Source organism: Drosophila subobscura, chromosome A (assembly GCF_008121235.1).
Source record: "Drosophila subobscura isolate 14011-0131.10 chromosome A, UCBerk_Dsub_1.0, whole genome shotgun sequence".
NCBI lineage: Eukaryota > Metazoa > Arthropoda > Insecta > Diptera > Drosophilidae > Drosophila > Drosophila subobscura.
This window is the reverse complement of record NC_048530.1, coordinates 4928023-4953533: the sequence shown is the minus strand read 5'-3', so window position 1 is coordinate 4953533 and position 25511 is coordinate 4928023. Positions and strand designations below refer to the sequence as shown.

General features: G+C 48.2%; 2 protein-coding genes across 2 annotated transcripts; both read right to left on the bottom strand.

The window, feature by feature from the left end:
- Nucleotides 1–1116: 1116 nt before the first annotated feature.
- LOC117893760 lies at nucleotides 1117–2974 on the bottom strand. Its single transcript, XM_034800502.1, has 3 exons — nucleotides 2964–2974; nucleotides 2354–2869; nucleotides 1117–2305 (listed from the first exon to the last, which is right to left on the bottom strand). Exons 1-3 carry the CDS (start codon nucleotides 2964–2966, stop codon nucleotides 1181–1183), a joined length of 1644 nt encoding a protein of 547 aa, XP_034656393.1. The 5' UTR covers nucleotides 2967–2974; the 3' UTR covers nucleotides 1117–1180.
- Nucleotides 2975–23588: 20614 nt separating this feature from the next.
- On the bottom strand, nucleotides 23589–24517 carry LOC117903155 (transcription elongation factor S-II-like). The gene is made up of 3 exons (XM_034814993.1): nucleotides 24378–24517; nucleotides 24177–24319; nucleotides 23589–24100 (listed from the first exon to the last, which is right to left on the bottom strand). The coding sequence occupies exons 2-3, from the start codon at nucleotides 24261–24263 to the stop codon at nucleotides 23663–23665; spliced, it is 525 nt and encodes a 174-aa protein (XP_034670884.1). The 5' UTR covers nucleotides 24264–24319; nucleotides 24378–24517; the 3' UTR covers nucleotides 23589–23662.
- Between the last annotated feature and the right edge of the window lie 994 nt (nucleotides 24518–25511).

The window sequence follows — 25511 nt, the reverse complement described above, 5'->3', positions numbered from 1 at the left end:
CGATGCGATGCGATCCGTGGATGGCCTTGGGAATGCCTTAGAGTTACGAGCGGCATGGCGAGCTTTACATAATAATCATGAACAATACCGGTATGGCTCCCAGTCAGCCGGGACAGCCAGGCAGCCAGCCGGGCAGTCGGGCAGTCGGGCAGATCAACTTTTACTTTGGCCACCGCCACCGCGTCAGCACCATGCAGAGATCTCTGTGTTGTGTTTGTGTTACTGTGCCCATGAACTTGAAATGGAACCGGCACTCCGGATGGAGGATGGGGTAGTGGATGGGGGAGGCATGCCATGGACAGCATATTGCATGGGTTTTTGGGTTTTTGCATTGGTGCGTGAGAGAGCGAGCGCTGCTGGGAGAGCGGTAACTGTAGAATCACGAAGATCAGGTTAATGATGAGATCACACGGCCACAGAGACAGCAGGGCGACAGGGGGCAAAGGGGGAAACTCTGTTCTGTGAGAAATGTGATCTGTGAACAGATTTCAACACAAAAATATCATTGGGTGGGGGGAGAGGTGTAGGTAGCGAATCACGAACAAATTATTTCATTGAAGTCGGTGAGGAAATGTCTCGCACAAGTCAAGAGAACTACCAGCAAAGGATTGGGGAGTGTGTTTTACATTTGGCATTTGGCAAATTGAAAACATTTAAAACAAAATTATTCAAGGCGAAAATGCCAGAGACCCTTTCCTTTGGTATTTTACTTGAAGCTTTGCGTAATTACCGAAATATTGACACCCACCGTGGTACGGTAAATGCTCTCTCAGCATTGTAGCAGCACAAGAACTTGCTCTCTCAGCATTGCAGCAACAGCACAGCTCGCTCTCAGACAATTTTCTACCTGCGACATGCGCTAACCCTTTATTTGTGCAGCGGAACACGATCGTACACGCACGAATACGTGCGCTCTCATTATTTCGCACACATTGCAGAAACACTCTCTCTCTCTTTCTGACGAAACAGACAGACGAGAAGAACAACTGTAAATCGATCATGGCGTTGGTGCCAGAGCTACACATAAGCAACAAAGCAACATACAGACGCACTGATTCATCCGATAACCTTGGTAATTCCACCAAAAGTAGCCGAAGCATCGTTGCAGCTCCACGGTTTAATGATGAGAATTGTTTATTTGTTTTCAAAAGGAATACTTAAAGGCTAAAGACTTAAAGGCCTAGTAGACATAGCCGCCGTTGGTTGCATACTGAGTGTCATGGCCAGACGAGGAAGCAGCGGAGGAGGCGTACGCGGAGGAGGAGGCAACGGATGTGTAGCTGGGGGCTGCGACCTGCAGATGAGTGGGCGTGACTGTGTTGCCACCAATGGCCACGGGCACATGGGTCTCGGCATTGAACTCCTCGATGCCATTCGACACGGGCTCCTGGTACAGCTGGGCAGGTGCGGCAATCTCGCTAACGATGGACTGCCCATAGCCATTGCTTACGGTCTGCTCACGGAAGGGCGCCACCAGCTGCTTGCTGCTGCTGACAGCCTCTCCCTGGACATTGGCATACACGACAGACTCACGAAGTGGCGCCAAAATCTGTTTACTGATCACCGCCTGACCTTGAACGTAGGCGGGAATCAGATCAGCGGCCTGATAGCTGACGGCAGCCACTGCAGCGGGTGCCTGCACCGCCTTGGCCAGTGTCTGGGTGTAGCTGTACTGGATAGCGGGTGCAGCAACGGCCTGGTAGGAGCTCTCCTCACTTCCGGGTGCAACTTCAGCAGCCGCCACAGGCGCCACCAGAGCAACCTTTAGCTGAGCGGGCGTGTACTCCGCGGGCTGGTAGGAGCTGGCATCTCCACCGGGAATGACAGTCTCCTCCTGCTGCTGCTGCTGCTGGCCATACTGATAGTGAGCCTGACGATCAGCCTCTGGAATGAACTGCTCGGGTGTGTAGCTGTCGGCCCCAATGCTGGGTGTAGCCTCCACCTCCACCTGAGCTGAGGCAACCTTCAGCTGAGCGGGTGTGTACTCCGCGGGCTGGTAGGAGCTGGAATCTCCACCAGGAACCACTTCAGCAGCACCAGAAGCTTCCACCTGAGCTGAGGCAACCTTCAGATGAGCGGGTGTGTACTCCGCGGGCTGGTAGGAGCTGGAATCTCCACCAGCAACCACTTCAGCAGCACCAGAAGCTTCCACCTGAGCTGAGGCAACCTTCAGATGAGCGGGCGTGTACTCCGCGGGCTGGTAGGAGCTGGAATCTCCACCGGGAATGACAGTCTCCTCCTGCTGCTGCTGCTGCTCCTGGACATACTGATAGTGAGCCTGACGATCAGCCTCTGGAATGAACTGCTCGGGTGTGTAGCTGTCTCCTCCGATGCTTTGTGGCACAGTCTCGGCCTCGGGGGCATAGCTGCTGGAGTCCCCGCCAAGGACTTGTTGTGCTCCTGATGATTGCACCTGCAGATGAGCGGGCTGGTACGAGCTCGAGTCTCCGCCAGGAATCACCTCGGCAGACTGGGTCTCAACGGAGGCTACTTTGAGATGGGCCGGAGTATATTCCGCGGGCTGGTACGAGCTCGAGTCGCCTCCAGGGATGACTTCGCTCTCCCCCTGAATGGCGGCTACCTTCAACTGGCCTGAAGCATAATCTGCGCTCTGATAGGAGCTCGAATCTCCACCGGTAATCACCTGGGAGGACTGCGAATGAATGGTGGCTACTTTGAGGTGGCCCGGGATGAGTTCTTCAGGCTGATAGCTGCTGGAATCACCGCCCGGCACCACAGAAGCGGCCGAGTACGACGATGATGAGGAGGTCAGTCCATAGGCGCCATCTGCGGCAAGACCCAGCTTGAGGTGACTGACATCAGCCGCCACGACGGACACAAAAGCCAGAGCAATGACGTAAAAGATTTGCTGAAAGAAAGCGAGAGGAAAATTAGGAGCTACTTCTAATAGGCCACAGTCCGCCGGTGGTTCCCCCAATGCTATGGATAGAACCGAAACTTACCATGTTTGGTCTGAATCTGTTAATGTCGAGATGGGCGTTTCAGGTTTTTATACCCCGGACAAAAGAGGATTAGGGCCTATGCTAATTGGAGTTTTGTTTTGGTTTCCGTCCGTTTCATTTTTCCATCTTCTATGTTTCTGTTTTCTGTCTTCCCATATTTTATTTTCTTGGTTGTTTTTTTTCTGAAATTTTTTAATGTGAATTTGCATAGCTAACATAACAAAAGATGAGATGAGCAGAGAGATTCGTGGAGATTCGCTCGCAGATATCCGCAGTGATGTGATCTTATCCAGTCGTTTCCAACTCGAAATTGATTAGAACCTCGCCAGCTGCGTTTGGCCTTTCCATCAATTAAACATTGGCCTGTCCCTGCCCCTGTCCCTGCCCCTGCCCCTGCCCCTGCGGTGCCCTGTCTCTATTGATAGCTCCCCTAATAAGTCGCTAAATGGAGTCACTGATTAGCGCCTGGCAAGTTCAGCCGGGTGTCATAATCGGCTTGCATCGCCGGGCAGCCCAACCAGTTCCACGCACGCACTGACTGTCCATTGTCTGTCCGCTAATTGGGGCCCCAAGCTCCATCAATCGATCGATGGTTGGAAGCACATTGTGATGCTGCCCATTAGGCAGCCGATTGCTCAATCAAAATATGATTTCTATTCTATTATACCTGTTCGTTTTAATCTAATAATTATGCATTTAATTGTGCTCCATGCGGAGTCTAACCCCGTTTCATACCCCTTGTTCTAGTGGAAGATTTAATGGAGAAAAAACCATTTTGTACCCCCACTTTGTAACTGCCTAAACGAGTGCAAGTTTTGATCCCCTGCCATATAATTTCCTGCTTTCATCATTAATCATATTCCCCATCAACTTGCACATCTTGCGGGGTATTTTGATGGCTGTTTTAATGCTCGTATCCGAATATTCTCAGCTAGATATCGCGGGCTCCCTAGCATAACGATCTACAACGATCGTTGAACTGGGCGGCGGCCAAATCTGGTTTATGCCCCAAAATCGCTTCTTTTTTGTTAAGATTTTTATCGATTTGTTTTGCTCTTCAGATTCAAACATTAAAATTTGGTTGTATATGTTTTAATTATGTAAAATTTGAGACATTATTAATATAAATTAATTAATCATTAAATTTTAATTTATTTTTATGTATTTTTATTGTATCAAAATTTGTGTAAATTCTAAACCGAAAAGAACAGCTGCAAATCTTCTGTCAAACTGGTAATTGTGTTACCCATTTCTTTGGCTTAAATATTCTATTCACATTTATGTGTACGATTATTTGTGTTTATGTTTTGATCAGCCATCGATATCATCGCCTCTCTTTCCATGACGTCAAGCTCCACTATTTCCTCATAAATATGCAATTTGTGTTGTATTTTTAGCGCCTGCCCAATCAACATTCGCATGCAAATCCCATGCTTCTAGAAAGAGTTGGGGACACTGTCTGGTCTCTCAGCGAGAGATAGTCTGAATCACCATGAGTGGCAGAAGGTTCCTCAGTGGTTCTTCATAAACTGGTTTTCCCCAATGAACTTTTGGGCCTTCCATTAGATATTGTATGTCCGACTGCTAATGCCTTCGTGTCTCGCGCCTTAATTACATTATGAAAATTTATGCTTTGTGTGGTGTAATTAAAAATAAAACATAAAAAAAAAAAACAACGAATAGAATTCAGGCAACAAATTCAGACAACATCCAGTTTCGTCTGGGGAGTCTGCTTAGGGATGTGCTGAATTTATTTATTAGATTTATGTAAAATACATTTCAGACAAATCAGGTTGGACCACAAAAGACTTATAATTCTGTTGCGGATCGGTAATATAAATATCGGTATGTGTGTGCCTGTCGCTGTTATTGTCAAACAATAGATCAAGTTTGTATATGGCCCCCGAATACATATTGATTATGTATACAATTCGTCAGTCAAACTTGTTGCTGATTTAATCGAAAACCCAGCACGGTGCAGGAACTCATTTTAGGCAGAGATTCTTTCAATTATATTTGCTTACTGTGCGAAAAACCAAGAGGAAATATAAGCGGGAAATGGTACGTTTATTTTGCTTTAAATATATAAATATTATAATATAAATTAAAGCATAAACCGACAAGATCTGCGAGCGTCGCATGCTGCTCCTGTGCATTTTCTGTGTTTATTTTTCGGTGGCAAAGAGACGTACCCACATTTGGGTGCAAATGTTTGCTTGAGGTCGTCTCAGCTGAGCGTAAAACAATTGCGGAACAAGGCGACAAACGCGACAAATTGTTTGGGCCAACAACAGTCACAGGCAGAGGCACAGCCACAGCCACATCCACAGCCACATCCATGTGTCATGTGCAAAAAATGATGTCTCAGTGGCTGGCTTTGTCTGGCTGCATGTTCGTGTGCAATGGACCAACTACGAGTATTTGCCAAGTATTTTGGCCACGTCTTGGCCTGAACCAAAGCCCCGAAAACCAGACGAGAGAAAAAAACCGAACCGAACCACCGCTGATTGTTTGACTTAAAAAAACAAAAACAAAACATGAATAAGACAAGTGCCGGCCCGGCGCCGAGGCACTTGAATAACATTTGTCAAATTGCAGTAGTGCAGTGTTTAACATTTTGCAAACCAAAAAATCTTCTTTGCAAATCTTTGCAGAAGTGATGAATGCCGTGGACGCTGTGGCAACTTGTCGGCTGAGCTGCCTCGGAGCTGCTTCTGCCTTGAAGCGCTGCAAGCCTTGGTGGGTGTGGGCAGCTGTAGAGCCGGAGAACAGCTATTGATTGTAGCCATAAAGCACTTTCAATTGATTAGCTCATAGAATAAATATTATACTTGCCACAAAGAGTGCTGCCTGCTGCCTGCTGCCTGATCAGTTACCCAATTTTTAGCTACCAATTTGTTACTTCTCATTCGAAATTAGTTCATGTCTAGCCAGAGTTTTATGCGGCATCGTTGTGTTGCTAATGGCCGATATTTACTGATCACAGCTCTGTGACATTATGGTAAATATATGCTTGGCTCTCGGTTGCCAGAACAGCATGAACAGCATCGAGTGCATTTGTTTGTATTGCAAATTCCAGCTGAGAATTGCCAAAGGGGCAAACAAAAATTCAAGGCTCAAACATCATAAGAGTAGCCCCAACCAGGGCAGCCCTCTGATTAGATCCAAAATCTGAAATCTGCTTGCTCCAATAAATTGTTTGTGTCCAAACCTGAAACCGAAAGTCAGGGCATGGCCGGGCAGGGGTCGGCTCGGTTATTTCTATGTATTTTCCATCATTATTGTTAATTCGTCAAAAACGACGTGAAATCAATCTAGGCGAAGGTTTCTCCCCATCGGTTTGTATGCGTACGTACGCGTATTGGATGCGCTCAGTGTGTGCCTGCGTCTGTCTATCTTTTGGATTACTCGGCAAATAATTACGAGCAAGTAGCTCGAGTGGCAAATGGCATGGAATTGGGACCCTGACCTTCCCTTACTCCACGAAACGTGCCAAAGTGCTGCACGGCTCGAAGAGGTATTAAAAATGTAATCAAAGTCCATAAAAGTGAAGGGCAATGGAAGGACACGAAGACGCACTCGCACACTGGGACATGGCCAAAGAGATGGCAAATCAATGCTGGCATCTTTCTACCTTTCAATAGACAAAGAAAATTCCTTTGGCCCAGGCACTATATCTAAATCTTTGCTGCCATTTTGCCGCATAATAATGCCATCGTCTGGCATGACATCTGCCATAAATTGTATCGCTTGTGCGGGGGGCGAATGTAAATCTCTGCTTAAAACAAAAAAAAAACTAGTTTTGATGAACTCCAGCGGCAGCCCCAGTCCATGCCCCAACCCATGGGCTGATGGATGGTAAAAACAACTTGTTTCCAGCTACTTTTTTTTAGCTGATCGCGTAATTTGCTCGGCAATTACAAAATCAAGTTTTTCCCCTCATCCAGATGATAGTTTCGATTACTTCGACACTTGTTCGGCTGGCTGGCTGACTGGCTGGCTGGCTGGCTGGGCTGGACAGGCATTAAGATCGATGCGGGATCCTACTCTGATTGGCATAATTAGTGGCATTTTAGCTGTCATCGCTGATTGTGCCGCACAAATGTCATGCAATTTGTCAATTGATTTTACGATCGAGCATCGAGCAGCACACTCTGCCGAGTGACCAGCACAACTGGGTGTGACCAATCGATGGTAAGTAAAGCTTCAAAGTGGTTCAAACTTTTATCCGAGACAAACTTTTATTCTCTCCATAAAATTATGTAAATTTTGGATTGGTTGTTGGACTTTTTTGGGGATTTTTTGGTAATTTTTTACGTTGCTTTACTTACGCAAGAACTTTTTTTTGTTAGGTTTTAATTCATGCATACTGAAGTGAAATAATTTAAAAAAATAGCTTTAAATAGCCAAAAAATGCGTTGAACTAACAAAAATTTCATATCATATTTTAGTATATAAACAACTTCAGCAGTAATATTTCTTCATCTACTTTTGCAGCGTTTCAGCACGGACTCTGGCAACAAACTTCTCTCTATAGAGTATTCATTATTCGCTGGAGATTCTTTTTTTTATTTTTGTTCACACACTTGAGCAGTTTTTGTGTTGTTTTTATGTGTGGTTTTTTTTTGGGGTATTTACTATTATGATTTATGAAGCTGTGGCTGAGGCTGAGCGCCTTAGTTGTTGGTCAGGGGGGAATCCCATTGACGTTGCCAGCGTGTTGCATGTTCTGGTCTGTGATTAGCATAATTTTTGCTATAATTAAAACATTTTGGTTTGCGCTGGCGATGATCATTGATTTGTGTGGGTTTTGAGTTATTTTTGAAAGAAGAAATTCTAGGAAAAATAAAACCAGACGGTAAATTACGAGTGTCTGTGGGAGGAGTCTCCATCGCTGATGGATTGGTACCGGAAACAAATTAAATGCAAGAGATTTCTCCTGTCTAAATGACTAAATAAATAAAATATATTTTCAATATATTTCTTTTGTTTAATTTTCCAGCCCCCACCTCCCCAAAAGCAGGCAACATTTTGGTTGCCAAGTCGAATGCAGCCAGCCCTGCCCCAGTGCAGGCAACATCTTTTGATGTTCACATTTTGCAATGAAACCTCCTCCAAGACATGTTCCCTACTGTCTATTAGTGTGCCATAAGAAATTGATATTTATGCTGGTGTCCCTCTCTCATTTCTTAGCCCCCGGCCAGGACCACCTCTCCAATTAGGACAAGTAGCAGAGGTAGTAAAATAAAATATTGTTGCCTACTTGCAGGAGGGGACCATTAAAAATTAAGAAAAATATCAAACAAAATAAACTATCTGCGGGCTGGGCTGGCTGGCTGAAAGAAGGGAGCAGAGGATAGAGGATGTTGTGGGTGTGTGGGGGGATTGCATAAGTAAAAGGACACTAAAATATTATGTGCACATGTGGCCGCTCAACCCGATGACAAGACAGCAATGAAGATGATGATGATGATGCTGATGGGACACCGGAACCAACGACAACGACGAAAGCAAGAAATAACAAAAAATCCACTTGGCAAGGCCTCCAGCCCAAAGCAATCAAGTAAAATGAGGTGCAACCCCGAACCCCGGCGCCCTGACTAGAGAAAGCCCAAAAATAATCACAAGGCGACAAAATGTTGCATATAATGCGGCTGCTTTGGAAGGGACCATAAAATGCCTCAAGGCACAAGAATCCGGACACGGACCAGGACCAACACAAGCACAAGCACCAGTCTGATGATTGATGGGTAGATGGATTGCTCGCTGGCTGGCTGGCTGGCTGGATGGATGGATGGATGGGTTCGTGTTAATTATTTTGCTAAAATAATGCAGCAACAACGAAAAATTTTGACAAAATTTGATGCGATGCCGCTGCCTTCCGAAACGAAAAATAAATAGAAAAACAAAATACTGAAATGAAAAATCGCAATTTCCTGAGCTGCGCTGATAACCGCCGGCTACAACAACAACGAAAAAAAAAAAACACATTTTCTATATAGCAAAATAAATATAGCAGCGGACAATAAAGAACGGACGACAGTGTCGTCGGCTTAATGAGTGACGGACGGGCGGTCATATTAGATGACGATGACGATGAGGATGAGGATGACGATGACGATGTGTTTCCTGGTGTTGGTGTTGCTGCTGCTGCTCTTGGTGTTGGTGAGTTATGGCACATTAAGCTCAGCTGCGGCTGCTCTGGAAGAGGGAGAGAAAGCTCCCCACGTACGTACATACATATGTATGTATGTGTGTGTGTCACTCCTTCTTTTCTTTTTTGGGTGATTCTCTGCACTCTTCTGCTCGCTGGCATTTGCATTATTCATGTGCTTGTGCCGCACAGAGGTACATGGGGGTTGGGGGGAGCAGCGTAGCCGCCGCCGCGGTAGTTTTATTTTAAAGCCCAAACGTTCATAAAAGCCAAGCCCCAGACAAGTGCAGTTTTCTGTCGCAGCAGGCCGTGTGTGAGGGTGTACCCTTATACCCTATAATTGAGCAATAATCGGTTCATGTCGCTTCACTGTCAAGTCACTCGTGTATGGCAAGTTTCGAGCAGCGTCGCGTGCTCTGTGCCTAGGCAAAGATCTCAAACAGCGCAGTCGAAACAGACGCACAGCGCAAAAGCTTCGTATGTCTCTTCGGCCTATGCATAGACACCAGCAGCCGCAGCGGCAGCGACAGAGCTTCGTGTGGACGCAGCGGCAGCGGCACCGGCAGCAAGAAACGTTTTTGGGCTTCGTGTCGCTACCTGCGTGCTGACCGCTGTTTTAGAGCTTACAGCCCCCCCTCCCCCACACGAAGAGAATTCATTCGAAATTTGTTCCCGTTTTTATGCTGTAAGTTGTTAGAGTATTCCATAGTCCCATTGCGTATTGGCAACGCCCGGTGAAAGCCTCTTTCTTGAGCCCCCCACACCCACGGAGCTACCATTCTTGTTGCATTTTACGTTCGCTGGCTGAACGCTTTTGATGGCTTTTTTGGGGTCGGGTCCGCTCGTCCGTCGTGTGTTGATGTTGATGACAGCAGCAGCAGCAGCAGCAGCAGAGGAGAGAGGAGCCCGTCATGATGAAGTTGTCGTTCATCGCAAATGATGAAACCAGGAGCTACGAGGGATCCCGCAACACGCCGCACCACGCCGCTCTGCTCGTTAAGTTTTCCTTCAAGTCAAGTTGTTTGACAATCTTCCCAGGAGCCAGGAACAGCCAACCGAAGATGCCATGAAACAGGGTAGGGGTGCAGGAAAAAAGTGTTATAAATTGCATTTAGTGTCGGGGGCACGTCATTGCTGATTTGTTATGGCTGCCACAGGGTAACGGACGAGACGGCACTGCTGGCCTCAGGCAAAAGGTCAACCCCAAGGCATTAACAATGGCTTCTGTCTATTGGCCCCCAACCCAGTCCCCCCTCAGTTGCAGATCAGATCAGAAGTGATCCTCCTTCTGCTGCCCCATCCTCGCTGCATATGCAAATTGTGATGCGATGCGTTCTGGAATTTAGAATTGTTTACAAATTTCCAACAGAACGGCTAGGCGGGAGGCAGCAGCAACCGAGCAAAGAGGGTGGGTGAGTGGGAGAGGGAGAGGGGCTGGGCCTAGATATGCTAAAATAAAACTGCAAGTCATAAACTAAAGACTTTGTTTACAAATTAAATGCAGCATGCAACAAGCGACATCTTCATCCGCAGATCCACAGCCACAGAGAGACCCAAAGACTGTCCATGGGCCAACCTCTAACTGTCCGTCTGTCTGTCCGTCTGTCTCACCGTTCGTAGATATGCGAATACAGATACGGGAAGAGGGGGGATACACACTCTATGCCACTCCATGCTCTTCCTTGGGTCTCCAGCTCCTGGCGCTTGGGTGTGATGTGTCCATCCCACTCACCTCTCTCTCTTCCTCTCCCTGTCTCTTTTACTGCCCCTCCCAGGACTTTATGCCTACGGGATGCAAAGCAGTCCGGCACAGGCCCAGCTACATGTGTTTTACATGAATTTTAAATGATATGTTAAATAAAAATGCGCAGCTAAACAGCCCAAGGCACCGCCAACCAGGAACAAACAGCTACAACAACAGAGGAACAGCCAACAGAGGAGCAGGCAAACTGTGACTGCGACTGCGACGAGTGCGTGGACACACACACACACACACTTATAACGAACAACACGAACCGCACGGCACAGTGGTACACAGTTATGGGATAAGTGGAGCAACTTTTGGGTCAAATATTTGACTAAAATTCATCATGGAATTTATTTTGTTTTATTTTGAATTTATTAGGCCATCCACAATTACAAAGTAAGAACATTTGTTGCAAGACCAGAGCTCCCCCATAAATTGAATGCAAATTGCACAAGAGAAACCAGAAAGTGATGAGCATAAAGCTGGGATACCTGAGGAGCTTACTTCAGAGAAAATTCCACTACTTGCTATTCATTTTCTAGTCACTTTTACTGCCAGCAGAAAAATGTAAGCACAGTTTCCACAGTCGGAGATTATTTTCAGAGTAGAATAAGCCAAATGGCATAATTGTAAGTTGAAATGAATACAAATTGTAGGCTACTGCTGTATGCTTTATGCTGGTACCACTGTGCAGCCGGGAGAGGTGCAGCCTGGGTCTCTGGGTGTAAAACCTGGCCAAAAACTATGCAAAGTTTATGCGAATTTAAAATATTTTTTCACTGGCCAGGCGCATGCGCAGCAACCTCAATTGTTCAAATACATTTATATACATATAGATACATATATATATGTATAAGGGGAGGGGGGATACAAAAAGGGATAGAAAACAGCCGAAGGCGTAGTCAGAGTGGAACTTGGACTTGGAGTTCGATTCTGGTTTGCCGCTTAGCCTCCTGATGCTATCAATTCAAAGTCAAATGGGGGGACAACAAAACAAATCGGCGCTGCATCTATAATGAGCCAGAGAGACCCAGGCACAGTCCTAGGACCACAGAACAGGCCCCGCAGAACGGAATTGATGAGCGCAGGAGAGGAGACCGACCATATGGCCAACGGGTGCAGGTACAGGTCCCAGGTCCCAGGTTCCAGGTTCCAGATCCCAAGTCCAGGCTCAGGTACGGGCCATAGTTTTGACTTGCATGTGCCTCATTGAGTTGTACTTCTGCTGCGCGCACCCGCCCCCCCGCTGGACACCCACACACCCAACCCGAACACACGAACGCATTGGCCTAGGGCCCCGAGCCAAGTGGATCGCAGTATTCCAGCTTCAAGTCCATGTCCAAGTGCCTCCACCCCGCTCCGTGCCCGTACTGATTGCAAAAATTGTTGAATGCCGCAGCACACAATTGAATCGTCCGGTCGTCGGGCTCCATAAATGTCTTTATTATGATCCTGAGTAGTTTAGGCCAATTTGTAGACCAACTGGCAACAGCTGGGACATCGAAGCTGTCCGTCAGTCAGAACTAATGGTCAGAGCCATATATGAGTGGCCATTCCGAATGATCGGGGGGTATTCCTTGTGGCTCATTCACAGCATAAATTTCATAATTATTCCTGTAGCCAGACACATTGGATCTGAATGTGGAGCTAATCGAGCAGCAGTCTGTGGGTCACTCCACCAGTGAAGGTGGAAGGAAGCTCTGTCCAGGCCACAATTGGAGGCAAATAACTGTGCCAAACACCCGACACCCGACACAACACGTGGGGGCAACAGGGGGCAACAAGCTAAAGAACTGGGAACTCAGAGTCGAGTGTCGGGAGTGTCGAGTGTTCGGGAGGAGATGCGGCAAGGCAAATCAGGCATTAAATTGCTCATGTGGTCGGGCCGGGGCCGGGGCCGACAATTTCTTTAAACACAGAGTCCCGAGTCCGCTGTTGTGCAGCGGTGCAGTTGGTAATAGAAAAGGATTTGACTTGACTCGATTGAACACCCGAATTTGCAATTTTGCGAGTTAGGCCTCGAGTTAACGTGGCGAGGGCGGAGCGTGGCGTGGCGTGGCGTGGCATGCCACCAGGAGGAGGTGAGGCAGAGAGCTGCCTTCAAAAAAAAAAAATGGTGGGCGGTGAGCTGAAATTATAGCCCAAGCTCAAGCAAGTGGAAGAGGCAGACAGACAGACAGACAATCAGACAGACAGATAGACGAAGGTTCTTTTTTTGTTTTTTGTTTTTTTTGGGGCCATCTCTTGGCTAAAGCACTTAACACGTCAACACGGCCGCTGACGCTGAAGCTGTTTTCCCAAGCCAAAAGGAAAAGCCTACAGCTGGAAGAGCCAACAGAGGGGGCAGCACCTTTGATTGAGGCATAAACGACATTGGGTTGCTCTACAGTACGAGCAGATGGAGCAAACTAGAACCCAAAATGTACACCCAACAGATGGACTCCAATCTGGCCTGCCTGCGCCTGTTCCGGAGTTCTGCTGCTGCTGTGGCACATCGATAAAAAACAATGTTGGGGCCATTTCTCCTTATACTGACATGATTACCCACAGCTTACCACGAGCTCTGGCTCTGGCTCCAGCTCCAGCTTCAGCTCCAGATGCCTGCCCCTGTCGAATGTTTTTTGGCTGATTGTAGGTGCAAGAGTTCGGCAGTTCGGCAGTTGAATTGGAAGCTGAAAGGAGCTGTGAGAGAGCTGGTAGCATGGCTTGCCTCTTGCCACTCGCATGTTCCATGCCCATATAGATCGATAAGATTGCACACAAGATTGTGTGGCACACACACAGACAGACGGACAGACAGACGGACAGACAGACGGACAGACAGACGGACAGACAGACAGAGAGGCCTATCTGTATGTATCGATTATTATCTATTTTGGCAGCAATCGATCGTGATCGATTTATGTGCAGTCGCGGGGCCAAGTCGGGGGTTAAGTGGCTAGGAAAAACTGCATCAAAATTCTCTACAGATATTTATGCCAGTATCCAGTGTTCATTCTGTTCTTTCTCCTACAACTCTGTCCGACAATTGAAATGTTCTGAATTACTTTGTTCTATTATATCGTTGGCAATGTTCGTCGCTTAATTGTGATCCTCAGTCAACTCAGAGCTTGATGATCGTTTAATAATAATTGAGTCAACGTTCCGCGGACACATGATCCATTAACAGTCAACGAACGAGTGTGATCGCGATCAGTAATTAGCAATCGACACTCGACACCTCATTTCCAAAGGCCACTGGCCTGTCTTTCATGTTCACCGATCCGATCGGCACCTTCACTCCATTCCGCTGCATCGGTGGAACATTGAAGGGCTCTGAGAGCCCGAATGTTGCTGGCTGGAGGCCGCCTAATACCGTTGTAGGTCGGGTGCTAATGCGACAAGTCCACACAAAACCAAAAGCAAAACCAAAACCAAAACTGCTTGGCAGAGAGCAAGCGGAAAATGTCGATGAATTGGCAGTGATATGAAGGGGCTTCGCTTCGCATCGAATTCAGTTCGCTTCCGCGGCACCAACACACCACAATCTCTCTCTCTCTCTCTTTCTCTCTTTCTCTCCTTCTCTTTCTCTGTGGATTGGTAGCACGGTCAGCAATTATAATATATACAAAAACCATTACGGGTCACAGGTCAAATGTAGAAATAGAGATAGATCTGGACAGAGAGAGAGACAGCGGCCAGAGGCTGGATTTGGTTCATTGGCAGCTTTGCACGTTGTCCATCGTCTGGGTCTGCATCCCTCGTCTTCATCGTCGTCACCGACATCGTCATCGTCGATCAATGCTCAGCCTGTAGCGCCGCAAAACCCATGCCTATCAAGATATGGAGCCTGCCATGGTCTCCCCCCCTACCCCTTCTCGCCAGCGAACTGCAATCGTGATCGACTCGAACTCCATCCATTGGCTGGGGCCCCAGAATTCGGCAGCAATTTTTCTTCTTTTCTTCTCTTAGTTTTTTGTTGTGTTTTTTTATGCCTAGGCATACACGATATCCGATGCGGCGACAGATTCGTTTTGGGTAGCTACGCAGAGTCAGCAGGCCAGAGATGAGCCAAAAAGGTTCTCAGCCATTGATTCATTTATGAACTGTTTGCAGTCTGTGGAAAGTGGAACTTGTTGGAACACGCTCCTGCTGCTGGTTGGAACTAGTTCCAGCAGTTTGCTCAGCACTAGACATGACCAATTCCGTTCAGGCTTCAGGCACACACACACACACACAGAGAGAGAGGGAGAGAGGCCTAGAACCATCCCATCGCGGCCACTCGAAGCTCTCTCGGTCTCCACGTTTAATAAGCAATTTTGATTTGGAGCAGATTATGTGACGACCGAACGAGCGCGCAAAGGACTGCGAACTGCTGGAGTACTTGCAACGGTTGCATGCCACGGCTGCTGCGGCTGCCGCTGCTTGGCTACTGCATGGCTGAGAGAATGGAGAGGAGCCGACTGGGACCTGGACTTGCACTTGACTTTGTCGCTGACCCGCGCAAAGATTTTTAACTTCTACTTGTTGCTCCTTCTCGGCTGCTCTCTGCGGGCACTGGCGGGGCCTGGGCCTGGGCCTTGGCCCGATGCTGATACTGTTTACATGGAACTTGTACTGATTGCTTCTAGTCATGCCCCCGATTTGAAGATTTTCAATTTGGTGATAAGTTGCCAAGCTTCAGTTTTTTTTCTTGCAGCTTTTTAGAGCGATCATTTTCGTTGGAATTGCCTGAATTTGTATTGAATTTTAATTGGTCGTTGAAGGCCTGCTCGGAAAGGATGTTGTAGGGCTTGGCTGGGTTCAACTTTGAACCTCCGACATGTGCCTGATGGGCAGGCCCTAACCCTAACCTCAAGCCACAAGCCACAGGCCAGCCCCCTGGCCACCGAGTCCATGCCAAAAGCAGCAACGAAATGGGAAAGGTTCCCAAGAAAATTTAGATCAATTTTCCTAATTTACTTGAGCTTCAGCGATTGCGTGTCGTGGCGTGAAAAACGGCACTTGAAAAGGGGGTGGCAGGGGAGCAAGGAATTCCTTCACCGCAAAAGAGAAGACTCGAAATCGGAGTTGGAGTTGGAGGAGGAGCAGCAGCGGCAGCGGCAGGAGGAGGAGGTGCAGGCAAAGAAAAATAAATCACGACTCAAGTTTCGAAAGCGCGAAACTGTTACCAAAGCACTTAAACTTAAATTGGCCAAAGCGACGACTCTCGGCCCGAACGAGCATTTCGGTACATGGTAAGCGGAGAGGAGGAGGCCTAGGAGGAGGCTGTGGAGACTCTACGCTGATCTACTCGTACCCAGTGAGACGCGATGGGGCGAGGCGCCTGGGGAGTGCAGTTCTAAATTAGAAATAGTGTAGATAGATACGCCAATAGAATTTATAGCGACTCTCTCGCTCTCGCTCTCCCTCTCTCTGACTCTCTGACTCTGCGTTCTGCGTTCCATCGTCATGATCATGCCCTGGTCAGGTTAATTTTGGGCACGACCAGCCCAAGTCAGACCAAGTCAGGCCATGTGGATGACGATGACGATGATGATGGCAACGCACGAAGGCAGCAGGACAGGACGGAAGGTATCTGCTCCTCCTGCACCCACTCCTCCGCTGCACAAACTTGTGCGCTCCTCCACTGCTGCGCTGCGATGGAGGTGCACAAGAAACGTGCTCATGGATCGCAGCTTAAGTTTAATGGAACCAATTGAAGATATTTTGTGGGCAAGTGATAAAGTCGTATGCCCAGTTGGTGGGTGCCTTCTCTGCTCTTTGCTGCTCTCCTCGCTGTTGCACTTTCCATCAACAACTTTGGAGCTGCGAGCAAGCAAGTTGCAGCACAGCTCAGCATGCCTCACGAACCCATTAAATGATGCGTAAGAAGCACCCAGCGTGATCATGCGTCAGAGAGGGAGAGAGAGGGTGGGGTGGGACTGGAGCTATGTGGCTGTGACTGCCTGGAAGATCACACGATGCTGATACGCAGAGAGAGAGAGAGAGAGAGGCAACGAAAATCGAAAAGCCAGCAAAGAAATCAGCGTGAAAATTGCGCACTGCCAGTGGAGAGTGAAGTGAACCCTGCCACCTACCCATACCCCTAAAACACAGTGCCCCTGCCACTGCCACAGCCCCTGACCATTGCTGAGTTATGTGAAAATTGCGGAAGAATTTCGTGCGGCGGCTTGTTAGTGGCAGAGGCAGAGGCAGCGGCAGTGGCAAGAAGGAGCGAAAACCAAAGCAAAGAAAACCAAACTCCCGACTTAACTAAAGTAAACCAACATTGAGCCAAATCCACAGCCAAGTCCACAGCCACAGCCACAGCCAATTGGGCAGCAATCAGTGTGAGGGCGGCGAAGAGAGCAGAATAAGTGAAGTGGGAAGTGGGTTAGCTTAGGGTAATTCTTCCCCTTCAAATTTCCCTGCACTTTTCCACATTTTCCAATGTATTATTATATTGCAAATTCGTTTCGATATTTCGAAAATCATTTGCAGACAATCATGTCCTTTGGGGAAGTGCCATAAATCCTGTCGCTCTGAAGTATCTTATATTCTATATTTATTTGTATTGAAAGGCACACTTTGTGGTCATTGGGTGTGTCCTGTCCATATCTTGATTTGTGATTAATATGGAACGAGAAATATCTCTTTTCTCCTTTGTTTTTACATTTGTTTCAAGTATTCCTTTTAGCTCTTCCATGTGCAATGTTTGGGCTCTCAACTGAGCCCCAGCCGCGTTAAGATCTGTTTTCAGCTCTGCCGCTGCTGCTGTTGGCTGTTTGTGACGTCACGCTTCCGCTGCTAGCCAATCAATCAAAGGGCCGTCAGCTTCATCGTATTTTGCCTTCCACTTCCACATCTGCTGGCAGTACCAAGGGCCTGGCTGCCCGTCTGCCCGTCTGCGGCTTTCCTTATTTATTTTGGCTCATTTTTACGCTTTATGCACTGGCACCCGTTCCGTTCCTTTCCGTTCCGTCCCGCCCCCTGCCTGACATATGCCTGCCTGATTCCACCTTCCTCCCATTCCCCATTCCCCATTCCTCGTTCCATTCTTTCCACTTTTGTATGTGTGTGTGTGTGTTTCTGTTTTGCTGCTTTCTGTTTTGCTGTCTTCTTTCTCTGCTGTCTTTGTGTGCCTTCGCGCTGTTGGCCATTAAATTTGATACCCACTTATTTGGCCAATAAAATTAACCTACCTCAACTTGTTTGGCCTTCATCATAAAGGTAGGAAGAGGCCACAGAGCACGGCCAGAGCTGGGGAGAGCAGCAAGCGAAGGGGGTGGGACTTGGTTCAAGCACTTGGCCTCTGCTCGGACACATGTGAGTCTCCGTGTCCGTGGCTGTGCCTGTGTGTGTGTGTGTGTGTGTGTGTGTGTGTGTGTGTGCAAGTGCGTTGCAACCCAAGAGAGAGAATTCACCCATTCACCCTTTGCATTTAAATATCGCTTTTATTTTAATAAGGAAGTGCCCCGTATTTTTGGGCATATTTTTGCTTAGCCAAATCCAACGGAAACTCTTCAGCTTCAATTCTGATAATCAGCTGCCAATCTTTCTGCCATTCGCCAAGTATTTCTGCAGTAGCCGCAGGCAACAGCCGCTCATTTGTGGAGCTCCTCCCCACACATTTCCTCGTCACTCATTTCGTTGGCGAGAGGTGGGAACGCATTGAGCGCGCAAATAAATTAGCGGCTGCAAAGTGCTGACATTTATTGTCAAGCCAAGCCCCAAAAAAAAGGCGACTTAAACCGAAACCGAAACGGTTTCAGCACTTGCAACAAGATACGCGTCGCACGTTGCACGTTGCACGCTGCACATTGCCGCACGCTGTTGGTCAATTTCAATTTATTGCAACAAGTGACAATCGCGTTAAATGTGAACGGCGGGCCGGGCAGTGCGGAAAAAAGGAGAGCCCCAAACGCGAAGGCACAGCCAAAGGCAAAGGCGAATGGGAATTGGCACTGGCAATGGAATGGGAATGGACAGGGCAGGACAGGACAGGAGGTGCATCAGTTGAAGCCACAGGCAGCGCCTGGTACTCCTCTTTAATTGGTCATTGGCACAAAGGGAACTGACGCGGACAACGTCTAAATTGTCGCCCCTTTTATAGTTTCAATTCGTTTCGATTTGGATTTCGATTCGTTTCGATTTCGGTTTCGGTTCGGCTCGGTTTCAGATGCGTTTTGCAGCGGGGCAAATTAGCTGCTCAGTTCGTGCTGCTGTCGGAGCAGACCAGACCGACTACCTGCCTTACACTTGTGCATTTTTGTTGCGGCAAACAGTTAGGTCATGCGAATGCTTGCTCAAGCTTTCTACCTGCTTGCCTTGCTGTCGCTGCGCTCTCTCAAAGCTCGCTCCGCTCGCGCTTCGTTGCCTGCGTCTCGATGCTGCCGAGCGAAGCTGCGATCGAATCGGTTTGGCAATGCGTGCAGAGCGCAAGTAAAGGGCAGTCGCCATCTAAATGTCTTTACTTAAGAAAATATGAAAAATATCTCCCAGTTCTAAATCGATTTCTCTGATGTACATTTATTATGTTCTTTTGCTCTTGAACTTTGGACTCTTCTAATTCTAATTCGACTCTTCGTTTGCTTTATCCCTCAGCTGTTTCCTGCGAGCTTTTTACTCTCAACTTGAAGTTCCTTTTCTGCTTTCCTTTCATCTGCCTTTTATTTTCTTAGTTCTCTCTCAGTCTCAGTCTCAGGCTCCGTCTCTATCTCTGTCTCTTTCTTTCTCTGCTCAGCGGAGTGCAACGGCAAAGCCCCTGCCCTGGCTCCCAAATTTGGGCCGAACGCGTTTCCAGGTTGCCCGTTTTCAAGGCAATTAAAATTTCGCTCTCTGTCTGTCTCTCTCTCTCTCTCTCTCTTCCTCTTTCTTTCTCTGCGGCTTGTCTCCTTGTTTCTGTCGAGGCTTCTCCGCTCTGCCTAAATAAGTCAAGTGTTGCACCGACAACAGCAACGGCAACACGGCAAAACGGCAACAAGAACCACCACAAAGTGGCAGCCAAATGGGCGTATGAAATGCAATTAAATTAAATTTGCAGTTGCAAGTGTCCATGAAGGGGGGGCACGAAGGCGGAGTCCAGGCCAGAGGCAGAGGCAGCGGCAGGCACCGACAGGGGTGGAGTCTGGACTGCTGTTGCTTCCACAACCTGTCATAATGGTCATGTCAATTTCACATAATTAACATTTAATTGAAAAGTTTAAGCGAAACACAAAAAAAAAGCGCGTGCATCAAAGGCATTGAGAGGGTGGAGCTGAAGGGGGTACGGGACAATTTTGACTCTATGCAGATCCTTTTAATACTTATGGAATTCTAGAAATAATGTTAATAATACTCATACAAATATTTCATGTTCATATCACCCTGACCTAGGAACAAAACTGAATTTCAAAGTTTTCAAGTTGCTTCTTCCCGGCTGCTAATTTGAGTTCTCTCTCTCGCCTAAGCTGTCTCTTTCCCGCATGTATCTTTCGTTATCTGCATCTGCAGCTTTATCTGCAGCTTTATCTGCAGCTTTATCTGTCGCGTCGCCTGCTGTGCAACTATTTTCTTCTGCAGCTTTTCCTTTGGGTTTTGTCGGTGGGCTTTGTGTTCCCTCTTCAGTCTATTGAAATGTCCGTCAAGGGCCCTCCAAAATGTTTTATAGCCAATTATAGTTGTCAATGTATTCAATTGTGTGTGTTAGCGTGTGTGTGTGTGGCAGCAGGCAACTCTTGCAATGCTCTCCTGCCACAGTTGGGCAGGAGCAGCCGCCTTTCCCCGATAAGAATTGATAAGAGGCGACTCACCGGCGGACACCCACCCACCCACTGACATGCCATATGTGAGGCTCCTCCCTCTCGCCCGCACAGCCCGCAGCGAGCAGCCCAAAGCCCAGACCCCCAGCTCAGTGATTTTAAAAGGTTTTCCATGTTGCAGCGATAAAATGGCAAAAAATTGAATAACTGACAGAATCAAGGGAGCGAGAGAGTGAGAGAGAGAGAGAGAGAGCAAGCGCGGGTGGTGGTGGGGCACGTGGGGCGTTAGCGGTGTTCCGATTTGGTAAATCGATAGCCTCCGGCTGTGCCATATGGAATATTGTATGAGAGAGAGAGGAGTGTGTGTGTGTGTGTGTGTGTGGGCTCAAATCCAAAATCCAAATCAGCGAAGCTTAAAAACAAAGCGGCTAAAAAGTCAGACGGCCATGGGATTAATTCGCATTTTCGCGCGTTTCCTGGCAGCTTGAGAAGAGCCCGAGCCCGAGCCCGAGCCCAAGCCCGAGCCCACTCCCTCAAGCTGCGGAGTACCCACACTACCAGCGAGAATACCCCTGACAGCTGGAAGAAACCGTTTTGGCCAGCCACCAGCCACCAGCCACCACTTTGTTTACAGAAATTATGCAAAGCATGCAATTGCTTTAATTTTTTCGACTTCTACCACGGTACCCCCCCGATCGCCCGTCCTTCGACAAAGGTTCTCTTGCGGCTGCTCTCACTGCGTCCGGGTACCATGGAATACTTGAAGGGCCTGCAACGAGGATCCATTGAGTTCTCTGCCCAATTTCTCATGGAAGTGTACGCAATGCTACGGCCTGCAATGGAATGCCTTAATTTCTGTTAAGTAATAAATTTAATGCCTGGCTTGGGGAATCTGGGTATGTGGCAGGTGGGAGAAGAACAGCCCCCAGGCCATCGGCAATGCCTCACTGACCCAGGTAAGAGGCGGCATTCAAGAAAGAGCAGAGAGCAGAAAGCGGGAAGAAAGAGCAGGAAGAGAGCAGAGAGGCAGATTTGCCTTGCTTTTTGCATGTTTCTTTCTTTGTTTTTGCTTCAATGTTTGTTCTCCCCTGCCCGATCCACGATCCACAACAGACTACACAAAACTCCACCAGTGACAATCCATGGCTCAAATACAAATTTCCTTCAGAGTTATTGCTCATTTGATTCTCTATTAATTATTGATTGATTCACTTTAAGGCAACGCTTTTGTTTTAAAGCCAAACCGTTGTGTTTGTGATGTCTCGTAGGAAACTGGCGACTCGACTGCACAAGAACAACAAAAGTTATGCCACAATTCATGCATGAAATGTGACTCTGCCTCAGCCGAGACTCTCCTCGGGGAGAACGGGTAAGCCGCAAGCCAGTTGAGGGGCTGGCTCTGGCTCTGCCCCGGCTCCCAAATGGTCCATAATGTCATGCACTGAGCGCACGAGCTGCACAGAGCTGAATATCAACTGGAACAGCCATCAGGCGTGTGCGTGTTCATTTCTCTCTGTGTAATTTTAGCCACCGAATCGTCGCCTGACTTTGAGCCTTTATCGAGAGCGTCTCAGCGTCTGCACGGCCTCCTTCAATCAAACGCACGCAGGCGAAAGCATTTGAAGCTTTTCTAATGAGCGCCGCCTTTGCCACAAACAGCTTAATCCGACTCCCAGACTGCAACAGCCACTGCCACTGCCACTGCCACTCTGTGGTGCCTTGGTCTGGCTCGGCGCATTTATTGCAACTTCAATAAATTTTTGACTTGATTACGCACAGAGCGAAATTAATCGTCGGCATACGTCATATGTGGCGGCATTGCCCCCTCTACCCACCTTGGGTATGCCTTGGCAATTCCAATTAAGACTCAACCGGCAGACTATCGGCAAATGGAGCAAGTGCAGCAGCAAATTCTAGGAAATTATTCACACTCATTAACATATTTACACCTAAAAACGAACTCTGACAAATGACAAAGAGGCGTCGTAACTTCCTCCTCCTCCTCCTCCTCCTCCTCCTCAGCTTGGCTTTTGGTTTCGGCTTTGGTGTTTATCCAGTTCCCAATTAGACAAACGAGTGAAGCACCCGATCCTCCTGTCAACTGACAGCCAAAGGCGGCAATCCGTACTGGCATATGTGGCACGACCAGCGGATACCCCCCATGCCAGCCAGAGGATCGCTTAGAGTTGCAGTTCCGGCCAACCCGCACTCGTGCAGGGTATGCAGCGGCACTGGCTGTGGCTGTGGCTGTGGCAGATGCCAGTTGGCAGTTGGCAGATGGAGCGGCATAAGTTACAGCCAGAGAGAGACGATTACGATTAATGAGCAGGCACTTAAAACATTTTACACGGCACGCGCTCTACGCAGCAGCAGCAGCAGCAGCAGCAGCAGCAGCAGCAGCGGCGGACTACTGACTCCCCCCCTGCATGCTCTCCTGCTGCTCCCCTGACTTCCCTGCTCCTCTTCGCATTAAGTTGTCCAACACCTGCCCAGTGGGCAAAGGCCCGAGCCTGATTGCCAATTTGTTGTTGGCCAAGTTTAGCATTCGCATTTGTCTCTGTAAATCCCAGGGGCCGGCAATGCAGAGCAATGCACCTTGCACCAATTAAGTGGAAGCTCTAAGGTCGCACAACTAATACCCTGTACGCGGCACCGCCCCCCCTCCCACACTGCCACTCGCTCTGCCACTCGCTCTGTGGCTCTGTTGTGACAGATTTGCCCATTGACAGGGCCTTAATGGATTAACATTTGTCAGTGTCGTGTTAGGCCGAAACCCGAACACAACAATGCCCGCCAGCTGGCAGCGGCAGCGGCCGCGGCAGGAGCTATCGATCCGAGGCAGTGGCAACATCTTATTTGCATATTGAAAGCGCTGTCTGGGATGCACCTAACTGCCGATCATCGCCACAATAGGCTCCAGGCGATGGCGGCTGCAACCGAAACATTTGAGCAAAGAATAATTCCCTGAAAGCAATATTAGCTCCAGTCATTTCAGTGTATTTTTGTTTATTTCTCGTGTCTCGTGTAATAATGGAATGTGTCGCGGTATTTGCTGTTCATTGTGTGGCAGTGTAAAGTTTCAGCAATTTCCACACGTTTAGTCGGCTTCTGGGTTGCTGTTCTTCTCGTTGCTGGTCATCATGTGGCTGGCCATCTCCTTGGGCGTCATTTTGGCCAGCTGCTTGGCCGAGATGGCGCCGCTCATGTACTTGCAGAGCACTTCCTGATTCCTCACATCCTTCAACTGGGCCACACGAGATTGTATGCGTTTCTTGTACTTTTTGTTTGTTTTGTTGAAGCCCGCGTAAATGGCAGCCTCCAGCTGGGCGGCCATTTCTTCGGGCTTGCACGCGGCACAGTCTTCGGGCAGCGAAGCGACCTTCAGCGCGCTGGTCAACATTTTGAGGCACCTGAAGCGCACAGCATCCGCCAGGTCATTCGCCATGGAGGTGCTGCTGGTGGACGGCTCCGCCGGCAGAATGCCAATTGCCTGCAAGACCTCCTCGGGACTCTGCAGGCCCGATGGCTTCATTAGCTGCGGTGAAAGTGGCACAAGTTTGGGAGTTCTATTTCGGAGTTCATAGCCTAAGAAGACAAGGAGGGATCCTTACCTGATCCTGTAGACGTGCGGCTCTCACGTCTGCAAACAGCACAGCCATGATGAGATTGTTGCGTATCAATGTGGCACGCTCCAGCATCCTCGGGCACTGTGTCGACACAGGATTCGCTCTCTTAACGAGTTCAAGAAAATGCGCTGCAACATGCCCAATTGGTAGATATTTTGGAAATTGCAAACTTAGCGTAGAACTTACGCTTCAGGCCCGTTTCCACTATTGGGTTTGCCGCGACGAGTGCTTCGAATTTCGCAAAAGTTCTGCGAGTTGTCGGGTTAAGGTCCCAGTCCTCGGCCAGCGAATCAATAAAAGTGTCTTTATTCTGTTCATTTTCCAATAGTTGCTTCTGCAAGAGACTCTTAATAATGTTAATGAAACAATTACCAACTCATTTATGGCACTTACCTGTGTGAACTGCAAATATGCCAATTCGTCGCACAATTCCGCCACACTCTCGTGGGCACCTGCCACGTGCTGGGGCTCCTGGGGTACCTGTGGCTCCTCCCGTTCACCAAGGGAGTCCTCCACTTCACCACTGAAGCTCTCCCGTTCACCAATGGAGTTATTCTCTTCACCAATGAAGTTTTCCCGTTCACCAAGTGAGTCCTTTTCATCTTGCACTTCACCATTGGAGCTCTCCCGTTCACCAATGAAACTCTGCCGTTCACCAAGTGAGCCATTTTCATCAATGGAGTTCCCCCGTCCCCCTGTGGAGTCTTGCACTTCACCCTTGGAGTTCTCCCGTTCACCAATGGTGTCCTCTACTTCACCAATGAAGTTCTCCCGTTCACCAGGGGAGTCCTTCTTGTCCCCAAGAGAGTTTTTCTGTTCATCAATTGAGTTTTCCACTTCACCAACGAAGCTCTCCCGTTCACCAAGTGAGTCCTTTTCATCGTGCACTTCACCATTGGAGTTATCCCGTTCACCAAGGGAGTTCTTCTTGTCAACACTGGAGTTCTCCGGTTCACCAATGAAGTTCTCCCGTTCACCAAGTGAGTCCTTCTTTTCACCAATGGAGTTGTTTTCTTCATCAATGAAGTTCTCCCGTTCACCATTACAGTGCTCCTGTTCACCAATGGATTCCTTCTTTTCACCAATGGTCAGAGGACCACCGATGGAGTCGGATAAATCCATTGAATGTTATTGGACGAAAAGCGAAAGCGAAAATGTATGACGCATGTACGAGTATATACGAGTACGAGTACGAGCTACCGGGAGGCGCGAGTAACAAAAATGGTATGATTTTGGAAATGAAATTTTAGTTCGACTTCAACGACGAAACAATGCAAAATGAGACTGGGAATTGGAACAAATGTTTGTATGCTGACAGCA